This window comes from Chelonia mydas, chromosome 1 (assembly GCF_015237465.2).
Source record: "Chelonia mydas isolate rCheMyd1 chromosome 1, rCheMyd1.pri.v2, whole genome shotgun sequence".
Lineage (NCBI taxonomy): Eukaryota > Metazoa > Chordata > Testudines > Cheloniidae > Chelonia > Chelonia mydas.
This window is the reverse complement of record NC_057849.1, coordinates 287,006,849-287,023,271: the sequence shown is the minus strand read 5'-3', so window position 1 is coordinate 287,023,271 and position 16,423 is coordinate 287,006,849. Positions and strand designations below refer to the sequence as shown.

At 40.2% G+C, this 16,423-nt stretch overlaps 1 protein-coding gene across 6 annotated transcripts in view; it reads left to right on the top strand.

The window, feature by feature from the left end:
* Positions 1-16,423, top strand: part of SRGAP1 (SLIT-ROBO Rho GTPase activating protein 1) — a 232,356-nt gene that overhangs the window by 97,878 nt on the left and 118,055 nt on the right. For 5 of the 6 annotated variants that reach the window (XR_005223578.2, XM_037887448.2, XM_007065704.4 and 2 more), the window contains exon 2: positions 14,417-14,612. Coding sequence is in view for 5 of the 6 variants with exons in the window: in XM_037887448.2 (XP_037743376.1) it covers positions 14,417-14,612 (196 nt within the window). In the remaining variant the exon portion in view is untranslated. Of the gene's footprint in view, positions 1-9,419; positions 9,547-14,416; positions 14,613-16,423 lie in introns of all 6 variants that reach the window. The other variant, XM_043548512.1, reaches the window with a different exon arrangement.

Here is a 16,423-nt window from a genome sequence, read left to right as displayed (position 1 = left end):
TCCTCCGCAGTAGGATACTTTCCCACGCCAGGCAATAACTTCAGCAGGTACCATTGCAGTGAACAAGCTAGCAGCACATGGGCTTGGGCATCTTCAGGACACCAGCAGCAACTGTGCTCTCTGTGCCTTTATTACCCTAATAAGTGAGAGATCAGCTAAAATTACCATCCCCTGTGGCAAATGGTGCCAGTATTCAATGCCATTGCCCTGCATTTATAGTTTCATGCAGCTCAGCATGGGAGTTCTAAATCTTAACTTTCCATTGTGACTATACTGACAGTGATACCTCTGTGTGCTTTTATTTGTGGCTGCTGCCATTGTGACCTTGTGGGGTCCCCCCTCCACACCCAAAGAACATCTGTGCCAAATAAGGAGGAGAAGAAGAGCACTTGGGGCGACATACTCCAGCTGCAAATACAGATGCTGTAGATTCTTATGGACCTACAGGTTTAATAATCTCCGACTTGCCTCCCTTTTACCTCTCCGGTATAGTACCTCCCTAAACCCCTGCAACATTCCATGTGGCATCAGGTGTTGTATCCCTACTCCTGTCACTCCACACCAGGGAATATTAAGGACAAGCACAGCTTCACCTACATTGATCTGTGAGAGGCAAAGTTGATGTATGTGTAGCTAAAATGGACATGAATGTTCCTTCCCGCCCGCCCCCCCTTTTTTAGCTCTGTTCCATACATTTATTAAGGTTTTAATGTATTTGCTTTAACCTTGCAGACAATTCCTTTTGAAATGAAACTCTATTCTTTGCAAAATATTCATCTTGATTAGTGCCCGACATATGCTGCAAATCCATGGCAGTAGTGAAAGGACCCACTAAGTTGTTGTACACTGTGATACAACTCATAGGATCAGCAACAAACACAGTGTAATAATCATAAATGTACAACAAGCACCACAAAATTAATAGGTACATTGTCAGTGTTATATTCATATATGTGCCCCAAGCACCATACTGTTCCTAATAGTCCCTGCTTATAGCTTTTTGAACAGTCATGTGTTCTTAAAGATGCAAGCATCATACATCTTCTCTGACCAGCCAACCTTGATGTTGATGAAGTATCCCCAGTGATTCACCAGCACTTGCATAACCATAAAAAAATAGCCCTTTCTGTTAATGTACTCTATGGCAGAGTGGTCTGGTACCAAAATAGAGAGATGCATGCTGTCTATTGCTCCACCGCAGTTCAGGAACATCATTGCTGCAAATCCATCCACTGTATCCTGTTTCAGAGTAGCAGCCATGTTAGTCTGTATCTGCAAAAAGAAAAGGAGTACTTGTGGCACCTTAGAGACTAACAAATTTATTTGAGCATAAGCTTTCGTGAGCTACAGCTTATGCTCAAATAAATTTGTTAGTCTCTAAGGTGCCATAAGTACTCCTTTTCTTTCCACTATATCCTGCACATTGCCGAGAGTCACAGACCTATGCAGCAGAAGACAATTAATGGCCTTACACACTTGCATGACAATGGCCATCACAGTGAATTTTCCAACTCCAAAATGATTTCCCACTGACCAATAGCAATCCAGCGTTGTAAATTTCCATAGTGCATTTGCCACTTGCTTCCCCACTGTCAGTGCAGCTCTTATTCTTGTGTTCATGTGGTGGAGGGCTGAGGCAAGATCGACACACAGATCCAGGAGTGTGGCCTGGCGTATCCAAAAGTTCTGCAGCCACTGCTCATCAAACAAGCCTGCTGTATAATGTGATCCCACCAGTCAGTGCTCTTTTTCTCAGACCCAGAAGCAGCACTCCACTATTTGCAGCTGCTCCATGAACTCCTCCAACAATCCTGAAGCAGTTCTCTCTATGTCCCACAGCAATCTGCCCTCCAGGAAATCATATTCTCCACTGCTCTTCTTGAGGCTCTGCAGATATGGGAGGGTTTTGCTTCTGGTGCTTGCAGTACTTATGACAATAGTGCAGATCTGTGCAGGCTCCATGCTTCTGTCAGAGAGGGTGGGCAGCAACAAGTCCCACATGGGTTTGTCAAAATAGGCATGAAAATTATGGGATACAAATGGCATTATGGGGTAGAGAAAGTTATATGGTGGGAACCTGACCCTGCAATCCCAGTCACCCCTGCACAACTGATTTCTGCCCCAACATGCAAAATTTCCCAAAAGACAGTGCACTGGATGGTGGTGAGTTGCACACCAAAATACCTACCCATGGTGCAATACAGTGTGCATCAAAACAAGCGCTCCTGGTGAGTACATGAAGGGTCGATGCCAGGAGCATAAGCAATATACTAACTGCAACAGTTTTATGCTAATGTAACTTGCATCAGCAGAAGTTTGCAGTGTAGACGTGCCCTTATTTCTTTTTAAAAAGAAACGTGTTTAAAATTAAATTTGAAATGTTGACTACCTATGTTAGGGTTTAAGCTTACAATAATCTATTAATTTAAATTACAAAAAATTGAGCAGAACATGTTTGCTGCCAATATTTTAAAGGAAGTCAGAGCACTGAATTGGTGGAAGTCACTGCAAAGCACCTGAATCCAGACTTTGCTGAGGTACTTTTGACAGAAGTAGCTTCTTCTGCAGGTTTCGAGAGAATATTTTCTTCATTTTCAGTTTATTCAATTAGTTCCTTTCAGTGACTAGTTCATTCAAAGTTGAGAAACCCATTGGAAGTTGAAAAAGCAGAAAAGTTTGTTTTCCTCTTCCATTTTATGAATAAAAATGAGGTGTGAAAGAATGAAATCTACTAGTTCTAAAATCTTAAACAACATGGTGACCGAAAACAAATTGGTTACATTCATTAATTACAAATAATACTTCCTTTGTTTAATCAGTTAGTTTTAAATCCAAAACATATTTTTGATAAAATTACTTTTTTTCTTGTGTATATGGCATATTTAAGGTAGTTTTATTTAACTAATAAAACACAAGTATAAAATGCTGGGTTTTGTGCATTTTAGTTGAGTTCCAATTTCCATCAAAATACAGCTTGACATAAGTCATCAATAAAAGTTAATCACCATCAAGTAACTAAGAAATGCATCATTTACCTTTTTTAATAATAAAGTAAAAACGAAGATTGAATAAATGTTTGTTTAAATACATATGTATAGTTATAGTGTATTCTCCTGGTTAGCAAAAAAAAAGTTCCAAATTATACCAATCATAGAGAATGAACTTTTCTTTATGAAAATAACTCAGAGTACAAATGCAAAATAAAATTAAAATTGATCATTTAAATCAAGGTTTCTTGCTTGCTGATTATGATTAAATCATGATTAAAATTGGTGATTTTCAGTGCTTTGATTTAAATCAATCCACCCTAGTTTGTTTCAATGACTTTGCTTGGTCAAAGAGTTTTCTTTACATAGAGTGCATGCAGAAAAACTCTTCCATTGTTTAGCCTTTTCATTTTAATTGACTTTTGGAAATGTGTCCCAAATGAAGACGATACATCGCTTGTGGCTTACAGAAAATAGAGCAACATATGCTAGGCAATTGGATAATAGAGATAAAGGAACCCATAGCATATAATGGGGGATGACTGTCTTGCAAAATGCTCTTATAAAGAGATTCTAGTCCCATTTGTATTTCACTGTGCTGCAAAGAAAAGGATAATTTGAAGGAGAATTATGAGACTCTTCCCTCTTCCACTATTAATATGTCTATAGTGAGACGAGGAGAAATTTTTTATTTTTCTTACTTGTGCTTCAAGAATTTTATGCCTCTGAGGAAAAAGTTCCAAGCCTTTGTCATCCAGTGTAAAACATTCTGATGGTCTAAATCGCTTGGAGGCCAGAAAATAAGATGTCATACAAATCCTGACAGCTCAGGTAACCTTAATGGGTTTATAGACACCTAATACAAAACAGCATTTCTAGCTGGCAGACAGGTGCACACCAGATCCACATCTCCTTCCCTCCTTTTTTATGTATTTTTTTTCTTCTTGAATGTCAACATTTCTGATAGTTTCTTGACTTTGTTTTTCATAGAATCATAGGGTTAGAAGGGATCACAAGGGTCATCTAGTCCAGTGGTTCTCAATCAGGGGTACGCGTACCCCAGGAGTAAGAAGAGGTCTTCCAGAGGGTACATCAACATATCTAGATATTTGCCTAGTTTTACAACAGGCTACGTAAAAAGCACTTGTGAAGTCAGTACAAATGAAAATTTCATACAGACAATGACTTGTTTATATTGCTCTATATACTATACACTGAAATGTACGCACAATATTTATATTCAGAATTATTTTATAATTCTATGGTAAAAATGAGAAAGTAAGCCATTTTTCAGTAATAGTGTGCTGTGACACTTGTGTATTTTTATGTCTGGTTTTGTAAGCAGGTAGTTTTAAAGTGCAGTGAAATGTGGGTACCGAAGACAAATCAGACTCCTGAAAGGGGTACAGAGTCTGGAAAGGTTGAGAGGCACTGATCTAGTCTAACTCCCTGCCAAGAGGCAGGATTTGTTGTGTCTAAAACATCCAAGGCAGATGGCTACCCAGCCTCTTTTTGAAAACCTCAAGTGAAGGAGGTTCCACGACTTTCCTAGCAATTTGTTCCATTGTCCTATTGCTCTTACAGTTAGGAAGTTTTTCCTGAGATTTAATCTAAATCTGTCATGCTGTAGGTTGAGCCCATTGCTTCTTGTCCTGCCCTACCCTCTGTGGCAAGAGAGAACAATTTTTCCCCATCTTCATGTCAGTTTTTCAGGTATTTGAAGACTGCTATCGTGTCCCCTCTCAATCTCCTCTTTTCCAAACTAAACATACTCAGTTCCTCCAGCCTTTGCTCATATGGCTTACATTGCATCCCTTTGATCATCCTTGTTGCTTGCTGCTGGATCCTTTCCAGTTTCTCTACATCCTTTCCATATAGCAGTGATCAGAATTGGATACAGTACCCCAGTTCAGGCCTAACCAACACCAAGTAGAGCGGTATTATCACTTCCTGTGACTTGCATGCTATGCCTCTGTTAGTGCAAGTCAAAATTGCATTTGCATTTGCTTTTTTTTTTTTCTTTGGGCAACAGCATAACATTGTTGACTCATGTTGAGATTTTGATCCACCAAAACTCCCAGATCCTTCTCAGCTGTGCTGCTGCCACGCCAGTTATCCTGCATTCTGTATTTGTGCATTCGGTTTCCCTTCCCTAAGTGTAGCACCTTGCATTTCTCTTCACTGAATTTCATTTTGTTATCTATAGCCCAGTTCTTCAAGTTATCAAGATCCCTGTGAATTTAGTTCTATCCTCCAAAGTAGACACACATACACAGTTTTGTGTCATCTGCAAATTTGATCAATATGCTCCCTATTCCTGCATCCAGATCATTAATAAAAATGTAAAATAATACCAGACCAGAAGAGATCCCTGGAAGGACGTCACAAGTGGAGTTCCACAATCTGACGACATTCCATTAATAGTCACTCTTTGGTTTGTGGTTGTTTAACCAATTATGTTTCCACTTAATGGTAGTTATACCGAGCCTGCATTTATCCAGCTTACTTATGAGACTGTCATGTGGGACTGTGTCAGAAACCTGTCTAAAGTCCAGGTATATTATGTCCACCACATTCCCCTTATCTACTAAACCAGTTACCTTGTCAGTTACCAAGCTGGTTTGTCATAATTTGCATTTAGTAAATCCATGCTAGCTGCTAGTGAACATTCCTTCATCCTCCAGGTATTTGCAAATTTGAATCTTTTATACATTGCTATAGTAGCTTCCCAGGTATGGAGGTCAGGCTAACTGGTCTATAGTTCTCTGGCTCCTTCTTTTTCAAGGTGGGCACTACATTAGCCCTTCTCCAGTCTTCCAGGATTTCTCTTGTTTTATATGAGTTTACAAATATTATTGCCAGTGGCTCCAAGATTTCTTCAGCTAATTCCTTCAGCACTCTGGGGTGAATAGCATCAGGCCCTGCTTACTTGAATTCATTCATATTAATCAGAAAGTCTCTGATGTGTTCTTTACTTATCCTGATCTGCATCCCTTCGCCCTTACTGTGTGTGATAACTTCACTAGTCATGTGGTCACATTTTTTTTTGTGTGAGAAGACTGAAGCAAAATTGGCATTGAGCAGCTCCACCTTATTTTCTATTACCAGCTCACCACCTCCATTGAGCAGCAGACCCACACCATTCCTGAAGTTTCTTTTTTGTCTGACATATTTGTAAAACCCCTTCTTGTTGTCTCTAACATTTCTTTCCAGCTGTAACTCATTCCTTGCCTTGGCTTTCCTGATTTTGTTCCTACACGCTCACTCTATTCCCATGTATGTTCCCTTACTGACATGTCCCTCCTTCCATTTCCTGCATGTGTCCCTTTTGGTTTTTAGATAGCTAAAAAGCTCCTTGTGCCGCCACATGGGTCTCCTTTGGCTTTTCTTATCTTTTGTTTTTGTTTTGTTTTATGTTTTTTTGGTAGGGGGAGTTGCAGGGTTGAGTCCCTCAGCCTATTCCCTTCCTAAGGCTCTACACCTGTCCAACAGGCCTTTCTGGACAAGGAGTCCTGGACATTGCTCCTTACTGTTTTGACCAATGGCACTTCTGGGTAAGCTGGAGAAGGTTGCTACCGAGCAATAGAAAGTACTCCCTCCCTCCCTCCCTCTCAGGGATAGAATTGTGTGCTGCCTGGCAGGGACCATAGGATGAAGTCTGCTGTTATCAAGTTTAAGAAAAGATGTAGTGCCAGTGCTTAATTGCTGGCACAAATGAGCAGCTTCTGCAGAATAGACGGAGCTCAAAATGTTATGCAGGCAGCTTGCCTGCCTAACCTATGACCACTTGGCACCAATGCTGTGGCAGAACCATCCAACCAAGTTGCAAGCAGGCAAAATGCCATCCATTCAGAGGGCTCTGACTGTAGGCAGCCAGGTGACCATCAGCTGTGGATATGAATAGCAGGTTTTTTATCCAGCAGCAACAACAACAAAGCTCCTGCAGCTACATGTAGTATATTTTTGGCTCTTCTTAGCATAGCATGGGGAACAAAAGGGTGAGAGGCATTCAAATGGAGTCCTCTACACCTTTTTGGCTCTGTCTGCCTGGATCCCATGATTGTGCAGACCCCTGGTTAAGAGGATGCATTATTGCTAATCCAGTTTATGGCTGGTTTAATTAAAACTAAAGAAAATATATTTTGGTTGTGTAGTAGTGTAGTTTTAGTTTTCACAAGAAACAGTGATTTATTCTCTCTTTTTGACCTGGATGTTACATGATGGTTATTAAAAGGACCCAGAAGTGCTCACTGTCGTCATTATAGTCATTTATAAACTAAAATTTCTACTAATGGGTGTATAGGGACTCCCTCCTCATCCCCATTTTTAATTTCTTGAATGAATTTATTTTAGTGTTAAGTAAGTAGAGGCAGAGATTTCAACAGACGCTTCAGTGTCCTTGACTTTTGGCTTTCTACACAAGTCTTTCAGATGGACTGAAATAAATCTTGCACCCCAGCCAATGTACCATTGAATAGGTTGTCAAAGAACCATTTTCTTTTGAAGAGGGAGACTATACTGTTTCTGCCAAATAAAATCCTGAGAGAATTAATTAGAAAGCAAATTTAGCCTGGTTCAAAAATTGCATATGGGGCAAATTCGGAGATGGCATGTAAGGTGGGGAAGTTTCACTTTGGCAAATAAGTGAATCCAAAGTAACTTGGTATAATGGATATGTTGTGAGTGAGGCCATGTCTACACTTACTGGAGATCGATACTGCTGTGATCGATGCAGCGGGGGCAAATTAGCGGGTCTAGTGAAGACCCGCTAAATCGACAGCAGAGTGCTCTCCGGTCGACTCCAGTAGTCCACCGGAATGAGAAGAGTAAAGTAAGTCATTGGGAGAGTGTCTACCATTGACGTAGCACCGTGGTAAGTCGATCTAAGCGACGTTGACTCTAGTTACATTATTCACGTAGCTGGAGTGGCATAACTTAGGTCAACTTGCCGCAGTAGCGTAGATAAGGCTGAAGTGGATGGAGATGCAAATGAAGGGGGAAGCTACATCAGTTAATGAGCTATCCTACAAACACTTAGGCATCTGATTAACTTTAAGCAGGTGAGTAGTCCTGCCACTGACTACTCATGTGAGTAAAATTAATCACATAAAGGTTTGCAGGATCTGGCTTTAGACTCCTCGATTACATTGTTTACAGACTCACATGATTACAGTTTTTACTAGTCTGTTGTAGAAAGTTCTCACTGGGGAATGTGCTAGTGAACTGTTTACATGTGTTTTTCTAAAAGTGTCATAGCTGCATGATTCTCATTCCTCGATCTTTCTTCAACAATGAGTCTGTTGGAACTCACAAGCTCTTAAGGTTTTTTGGCCATGAAGATAGTGGTAGCCTGGAGTAGAACATGAGCCAGGCCCCTTCCAGTTGTGGCACAGCACCCTCCTGCTACCTATAAATACAGCTCTCCAGAGTTGCCATTCAAATGCTTTGATTGTATGAGAGGCAATGGTCTGAGAAAGAAAAGCAGTTCAGTGCCTCGAGGTCAGTGATGTGGGCTTCATAGCAGCCACTTAGAGGACCAAGAGTGACTGGACCAGAATGTCAAATGTAATACTGGTACCCAGAATCACCACCTTCCTCTCTGAAGACATGAATGTAGGAGGGGAGGACTCAGAGGCACTGATATACTGCCATGTGTTAGGGACTTCATCCAAGGTGCATTGAGTAGCTTCTGGCCCTTTCTCATATACTTCCCTACATCATCCAGTGAGCTGATGCTAAGTACCACTTTGAAGCAGCAAGGCCCCAGGTGATGAGAAGCTAATGCTTGGCCTAGCTAGTGATAATGTCGGGCACTTAATTGATGAAGCTGCCTGCTTGGGCTTGTGGGGGAGTGGTGGTTGGATCTGTACTGATGCAGACAATGGTGGCACCGAGTAACCCAGTGGTCTTAGCCAACTCGAGCTTTAGCCAGTCTTGCGCTAAGCAACTAGGACCCAGGAATGAGCATCTTGCAAGACCATATCTTCAGAGAAGCAGAATTGCCAGATAAGTAATTTTCTGCCATCTGTTTTAAATAGGAATGTGTGTTATTTACCAGATAATATCTAAGCTGAAATAATTAAATGGCTCTTACTCTAGGTAAACAGGATCTGGTGTATAAATCAATAAGAAGGCCATCAATTCAAGAAAAGTTGGGGAGGTATGGTAGCTGGGTTGGAACTGTATTGTAACACTCCTGGAATATAAGCTCTTAGCACTGTCACTGAGACATTTGTTTTGTTGAGACAAGCAGATCTGCAAAAACCGTGAATACCCATCTATATTCTCAAGTAGTCCTAATCGGCTACTTGTGGTGTGTGGTGGGGGGGGATTGTTAGCTAACCCTGTCAGTGTTGTTATCCAGTAACTGTGTAAATGTATTAATGCATTTATGTATTTTAATCATTACTTAAATATGTAACTCTCTCTCAGACAGGATTGAGACTGCATGCTGGCCTGCCACTGCTGTAGCTGCTTTGCCAAAACATGGGGGAAAGAGTCTGGATTGTTGCCATTTGGGCATTTCTCATGAGCACTAAATTAACAAACAACAAAGAATGTAAGAATTTTTGGGCAAATAGAAAAGTTAGATTCACTAAAAAGGGGAGTAGTTAGGATGGAATTATGTATTTTTTTTTTTAAATTTAACTCGTATTGCATATGCCTAGCATGCCCAATTCAACACCCATTGAGGTTAATGGGAGTTTTCCATTGACTTCTGGGGGGGTATCTGATTAGGCCTGAAATGCCAGTGTATGTGAAAGCTGATTCCTTGCTGACACATAGCTATTTTAATCATTCTGTATTTCATAGCAGTGCATTGTACCTACTCATGCTTTTAGATTGTAAACATTTTGAGTAGGGGTCTATTATTGATATGACACAGTTACTGTAGAATGCTGCGTACTACTGCAATGTTATGTAGTTATGAGGTAACATGACTTGGCATTTGTTGTAGCCGCTCAAGTCAGCACAGTAGTGCAGTTTCTACAATTCTGCTTTTACACAAGGCAGTGAAATATGGTATACGGGTAAGTGTAAGTGTTATAAATATTATTCGCCTGTGGTGCTTGAATATCTTACCCATTGCCTGATGGAGACTGGGACACAAGTGAAAGCTAGGAACTGAAAATTCGACCCGAGGACACTGGGGTGTAGCTCATAGGGCACAGACAACCACCAAAAGAAATGGCTGAGAGATGTCAATGGGGCCAGCATTTCACCGTATATCTGTGCCCTTTATCACAGTATTTACTGATTATTATTCTGTTTAGCAGCCTGGGAGTTGTCTTGTAATCCCAGCTGCTTCTGGACCTACAAGGAACAGCCATTGCCCAAAGTAGGGATTCCCTCCCCCCAATACAGACACTTCTCTAGGCCTTTGTTGCCTTGACGCAGGAAGACTGCAGTGTGCTCTGTATGCGACTGCACCTTAAGATAATTTAGAAATGACAGCTAGTGCAGAAAGTGGCTTCCTACTTGCTACACTGCCATTATGTCGTGCTCTTTTATTTGAGCTGGCTGTCACTTAATTTTGGCGTAAAGTTTTTAAAATGTTAGTTTTTGACTTTAAGAGCCTCTTGATTATCTGAGATGCTACCTCTCTTTCTAAATTAATAGATAATTTGTGTGTTGGGGAAACTTTTGAAAGAAATCAATATAAAGAACTTCTTATAACTGAGGCGGTAAAGGCTTTGAATTTTTTTCTGCATGGAAAGTAAGAAATTAGTGTTATGAAAATTCAGTAGCAATAGGGCTTTTTCATGTCTTCTCATGCTAGCGTTTTCTGAGACAAGGAAAAATCCATGATCTAATTCAACAATAATGCTTGAGGAGGGAGGAAATCTTTGGAAGGTAAAACCATGTTAAGGCCCATTTTAATGTAATGCAGTAGGGATCAGGTTAAAACTGCTGGGATGTAGGTCTGATTATAATGTAACTGCAGCAGAAGAAAGGGAAACATTGATGGCTGCCATTCACTTTGAACTGCGTGCGTGTGATTAATCAACACACATTCCAGTATACTTCTGCTTTTTCTTTCCAGTACGTTATTTAATACTTCAGTCAGCCTGTGTATATTATAATTAACTTTGTCTGTACAATTCCCTAATGTTTTCAGTAAACGTCATGTAAGACCAGGATATATAAGAGAATATAAAAGTGGAGTTGCATGTTAACTTAGTTGTAGTCCTGTATCCTCTTATGCAGGAGAGCTGGATACCATAAATTGCGATTGGGTTTAGTTCCTCAAGCCACGGAGTCGAAGTGTTGCCTAGTTTAATTCAGTGATTACCAAACCCCCCTAGCTGCTTCAGGAGTAACAGCATTGACTTGGATTCTCTTTTAAACCCAGTTCTTTTCCAAAAAGGTGGTGACTACAACTCAACGTTGTTGTACACAGCGAGAGAAGAAGTCACTTCATCCACAAGTGAAATGCAAACACCTCTGGCGTGAAACACGGCAACTCTCTAATATCTGCAGTGCTATACAGCAGAGTAGGATTGCAACTATCCTTTAGCAGAAGTATTGATTGTTTGGACGGAGAAACTGAATTCCACCCTAACTCATACAGGTGGCTCTTCCATGTCAGAATTAGTGTCCTGGTGGGGGAGAGGTACCAACCTTTGCCTTTCTGATGGCTATACTGTACCTGTTCATGTATTAATTAGAGAGCTTTGGTCTCTAGTCTTTAATTATGCACCCTTTCACAATCTTGCATGTCCAGCTTTTAGATTAAATAAAGCATAGTAATACTTCTTACAGCTCTTTGTGGAACTAGGGAGTTGATTTACGCTGAGTGGTTGAAGAGGATCCTGGTGTCTTGGTGGAGTTTTCCATAATACTGATTAGTGCAAAGCCCATAGTTATTAGTAGTCCTTGGGTATTTACCGCTGATAAACAATTACTAAGGCTGGTTGTCTGTTATAAAAAAAAAATGTTTTTAAATCACAGCCTTATTATGACAAAAAATGAAAGTCACAACTTTCTCTTCTTTCCCCTTCTCCCACCCACCAAAATGTCACTGCACATATTGTGTTGGGAGGTGGGGGGCGGGAAATGAGGCAAAGAAAGGATCAGGAGCCAAAGAGAAGGATAAAGCTAGAAAGAGAATTGCTACTTTAAAGTCTGGTGGAACAGATCTTGATCCTCCTGCAAGGGACTAGTCTGCGGTAGTGGAGCCCTCCTTAGATCCCCTGCAGGTGGTAAGAATATAGCAACATCTTCACCTGGCAGCTGAGAGCCCCCCCTGCTGGAGCCGCCCGCGAAAGCAGATTCTTCCTCCCAGGAGAGGTGCTGAGAAGTTGGAAATTGTGGCGCATAAAGCAATGGAATCTGTGACTTTCTAGATAAGCAACCAGCTTTAATAATCACTATATCTTACTGCGTCTATGCAACCTTGAGCTGTATCCATCTTTCAAATATCATTCTCTGTTTTAAAGTATTAAAAAGCTTTAAGGAAATACTGTCAGCTAGAAATTTAGTCAGTTTTAAAAGGTTAGTTTAAAGTATTTTTAGATATTACACCTACTCCCAATGATCCTAGCCATTTTTGTAGATTTTCCACTCACATTTTCTTATTTCTTAAATATTTTTCTCTTCCATGTTGCTGTGGAGAAGACCTGCTCAAAGAGGGGAAAGTGTAGTGGCAAGATCCACTGACGTTCAGTATAGTTAGGATATAGTTATTTGAAAAACAAGTCCAGCTTAAAGTTACTAGTGATGTCTCTCTTAGAGTGACTATTTACACAGGCCTGTCTAAGGAATTGGATTTAGTCAGGCAAAATTACTGCTCCAAAAACGAAACTTTTGGGCTTAGCGTTAAATTCGTACTACGGTTTGCGAGTTACTTAAGGAATTGTGTTCAGAACATTTCCATTAGAATCAAAAGGCATTAAAAATAGTGGGCACATCAAGGATCTATTCTTGGGTTTCTCTTTTCTATTTCTGTTGTTAACCTTCCAGCTCCAATGTGTTTTCTCCTCTTTGTATATGTATGCCATTGATAGTGTTGTCTTACAGTGGCTCATCCTTGCTGGAGGCATAGTTCTTTTCCAGTGACTTGAGTTGAAGTGAAATGAAACCAAATACATGATTTTTTGGTTCACCTCCCAGAATACAGAAACGGATGCTCTCATTAATGATTAACACGATAGCTGGTGGCTCAAAGTAGATTTGGGAGAGACCTTTGGGATATCTCCCTCCTTGAACAACTACTGGCTTAATGATTTTCTGTGCTAACACTAGTCACTTTAGCATACATTTTTGAATTCCAATTCAAGTGGTATTTCAGATTACATCTTTCCCTTCACCTGTCTTCTAAGACCAATATGGATGCAAATAATAGATACAATAAGACTTTGTGACATTATTGTTGTTTTTGTAGTAGTAGTTTATAGCACCCAGTATCATAGGTACAATATTGGGTTTGTAATGCTCCTCTGTTACAAATGTTGAGCATACTTACATGGGTCTATAATACATTTAAGATTTTCTAAAGTCAGTTTACCTATTAAATGGTCACATAATTAGGAACCAGTTGAGCTCCTTTTAACGTCCAAGACAGTCTTGCTTTTTTTACTTCAATAGATGTTGACTCAGGCTGATCATATTGTTACATTTGTAGTTTTCAGTATTGTTAACATATTTCTAAATGATTACAAAATGTTTACTCTTTTCATTGCACTATGCTGTGATAATTTTTTTAGCCTGGATTTGAATGGGACAGTGACAAAAAAAGAATATAAATGTTATGAATGAAATCATAATTTTTGCTCTGGGTATTTTCCTGTTAAGTTAATGTCTTTTAAAAGAAACAGAAGGGTATTTTTAGTATAGGTATTCCTATAACTTGAGAACGAGGTATTTTTACACTACAGAAATATAAACACTAAATAAACATTACCAGATGCTATTTTCAAGTGCCAATGGTGGCCACAAATCTGAAAGGAAAGCTGATCTTTTCTCTTGCCATTCTGGATAAATATTATAGGGAAGTGTTTTTGTTTTTTTATTTGATTTTGTTTAAGTGTACCAGAGTCTCAAGGACCCTATGCACATCTGTGATGCATTTTGACTGTCAGAAATACCTGTTTGTTCTACTGTCATAGCTACAAATGCAACACTTGCCAGCGATCCGTATACTTGTGATACAGTAATTTCCACCTATATTAAGAATAAGAAGCAAATGTGAAAACTCAAGAGTTGTGTGGTGACTGTTGGTGACCACTCTTTTGTTGAAAGTAGAAGATAACTGTGTGGATTTTATTGATAGGTTACTTGCGCCATATAACTTTTATATGTATATAACTTAGATTGTATTTTTTCCTCTTACTTGTGTGCTTTATTCAGAATGTGAAGCAAATATTATTTTTGTGCTATTTTTTTTCTTTCCTATTTTCACTGACTTCAATTGTGTGTGTTTCCTTTAGAGATTCGAGCTCAACTGGTAGAGCAGCAGAAATGTCTGGAGCAGCAAACTGAAATGAGGGTGCAGCTTCTTCAGGACCTGCAGGATTTTTTCCGCAAGAAAGCAGAAATAGAGACAGAATATTCCCGCAATCTAGAAAAATTAGCAGAAAGGTTTATGGCAAAAACAAGAAGTACAAAGGACCATCAACAGTACAAGTAAGAGAGGTTCTCATACTCAAACTCAGTTCACTTTCCAGTGTTAGAAGTGGTTTAGGTTATTTATTTTGTCAAAGGTCCAAATACTGTGTAATCAGTCATCTCTCTTGCATTTGGTCCCACTAACCTGTGGTACTGTTAAATTAGTGACTGTTCATGGCAGACTGATACAATCTCTTGAAATTTAAATTGCACAAATATTATCGTATGAAAAGAACTTGGTGGAAAAACAAAATGTAATACACAGCTGGAAGAGATGCACAGCATTGGATATGCAAAACTGTGTGCTGATTGTTGCAATGGAGTTTTCAGAATTTGACAGTCTCATAATAAAGGCTGATCAGCCTTCCAAGAAGAGCTAGGAAGAGGTAAAAAAGGACAGAAGTGGAGGGAAACTTGTATGTATGTATGTATGTATGTATTTTTACATATGGGCTTTGCTGCTATCCTTAGAAACAAGGAAGAGTCATATTTCATACACGGCAAATGGTTGTATATGAATGAGCACAGACTATAGTAACTTTTGTGCACCGCAGAGCTGGTCAGATACTATTTGTCAAATTTATTTGGTACGTTTTGCAAAATATTTCATAAAAGTTATTTGTTGAAATATTCTCTTCTATATATTTGCCCAACTTACAGAGCTGGTTGAATAATTCATGAATATATTAATTTTGTTTATTACATATATATATAAAACCAAATTAGCTCATTCAAACCATTTTGCAATTAATCAGAATATTGGTGAATGATCAAAGACAATGCATAACAGCCAATGGCTGAAAGCTGATTCTAGATCAATTTACACTGAAAATAAGGAGCAAATTCTTAACAGTGAGGGACAAGGCCTGAAACTACTTATCAAGGGATGTGATAGATTCTCTAATTCATTGTTGCAGTGCTTGCAATTATATCCCTTGAATCATGTGATTATTTGTGAATTGCAGCAAGAAAAAGAAAAAAATGCCAGGCCCTGTCTACTCTAGAAAGGATTTGTTGGTATAGTTATACTGGCAAAGTCTCCTAGTGTAGAAGCCGTGTAGACCAGCAAAAGGGTACTTTTGCAGTAAAGCTTCTTCCAGTTTCCCCAAACAAAATAAGCTATGCCTGCAAAAAGACTTTTCCCCCCAATATAACTGTATCTACACTATAGGGTTGCTGATAACTGGACCCCTGAGGCCACACCCCCTGATCTGCCTCTTCACCCCAAGGCTCCGCCCTCTTCTCTGCCTCTTTCCCGAAGGCCCCAGCCCATTGTTCACTCCTCTTCCCCCCTGTTGCCTGGTGGATCGTCTCAAGAAGCTCCCTGCCTGCAGATAGAAGGCAGCCCCAGCTGAGCGCGGGCTGGGACAGGTTAATGAGCCAGCGCCTCTCCCTGCCTGACAGTAACCGGACTTTTGATTCATCTGCCATTTAGGGTTGCTGGGTCCCCTTTTCAACCAGACTTCCCGGTCAAAAATGGACACCTGGCAACACTAAATGGCACCCAGACACAGAAGCCAAAAACCAGTCTGTCTGGGCGGCAACTAGGGTTGCCAACCTTCCTGGATTGACCGGGTGTCTCCCAGAATCTGCATTGATCTCCCATGGGCTACTGAAACCAATCCAGGAGATTTTAATAGGCCGCTAGAAGTCCAGTCGGTGGGGGTGGTGCAGCAGGGCTAAGGCAGGCTCCCTACCTGCCCTGGCTCTGTGCAGTCCCCGGAAACAGCCAGCACGTCCCTCTAGCTCTTAAGCGGAGAGGTGGCTCGGAGGTCTTTGTGCACTGACCCCACCCCGAGCGCCGACTCCACAGCTCCCTTTGACCAGGA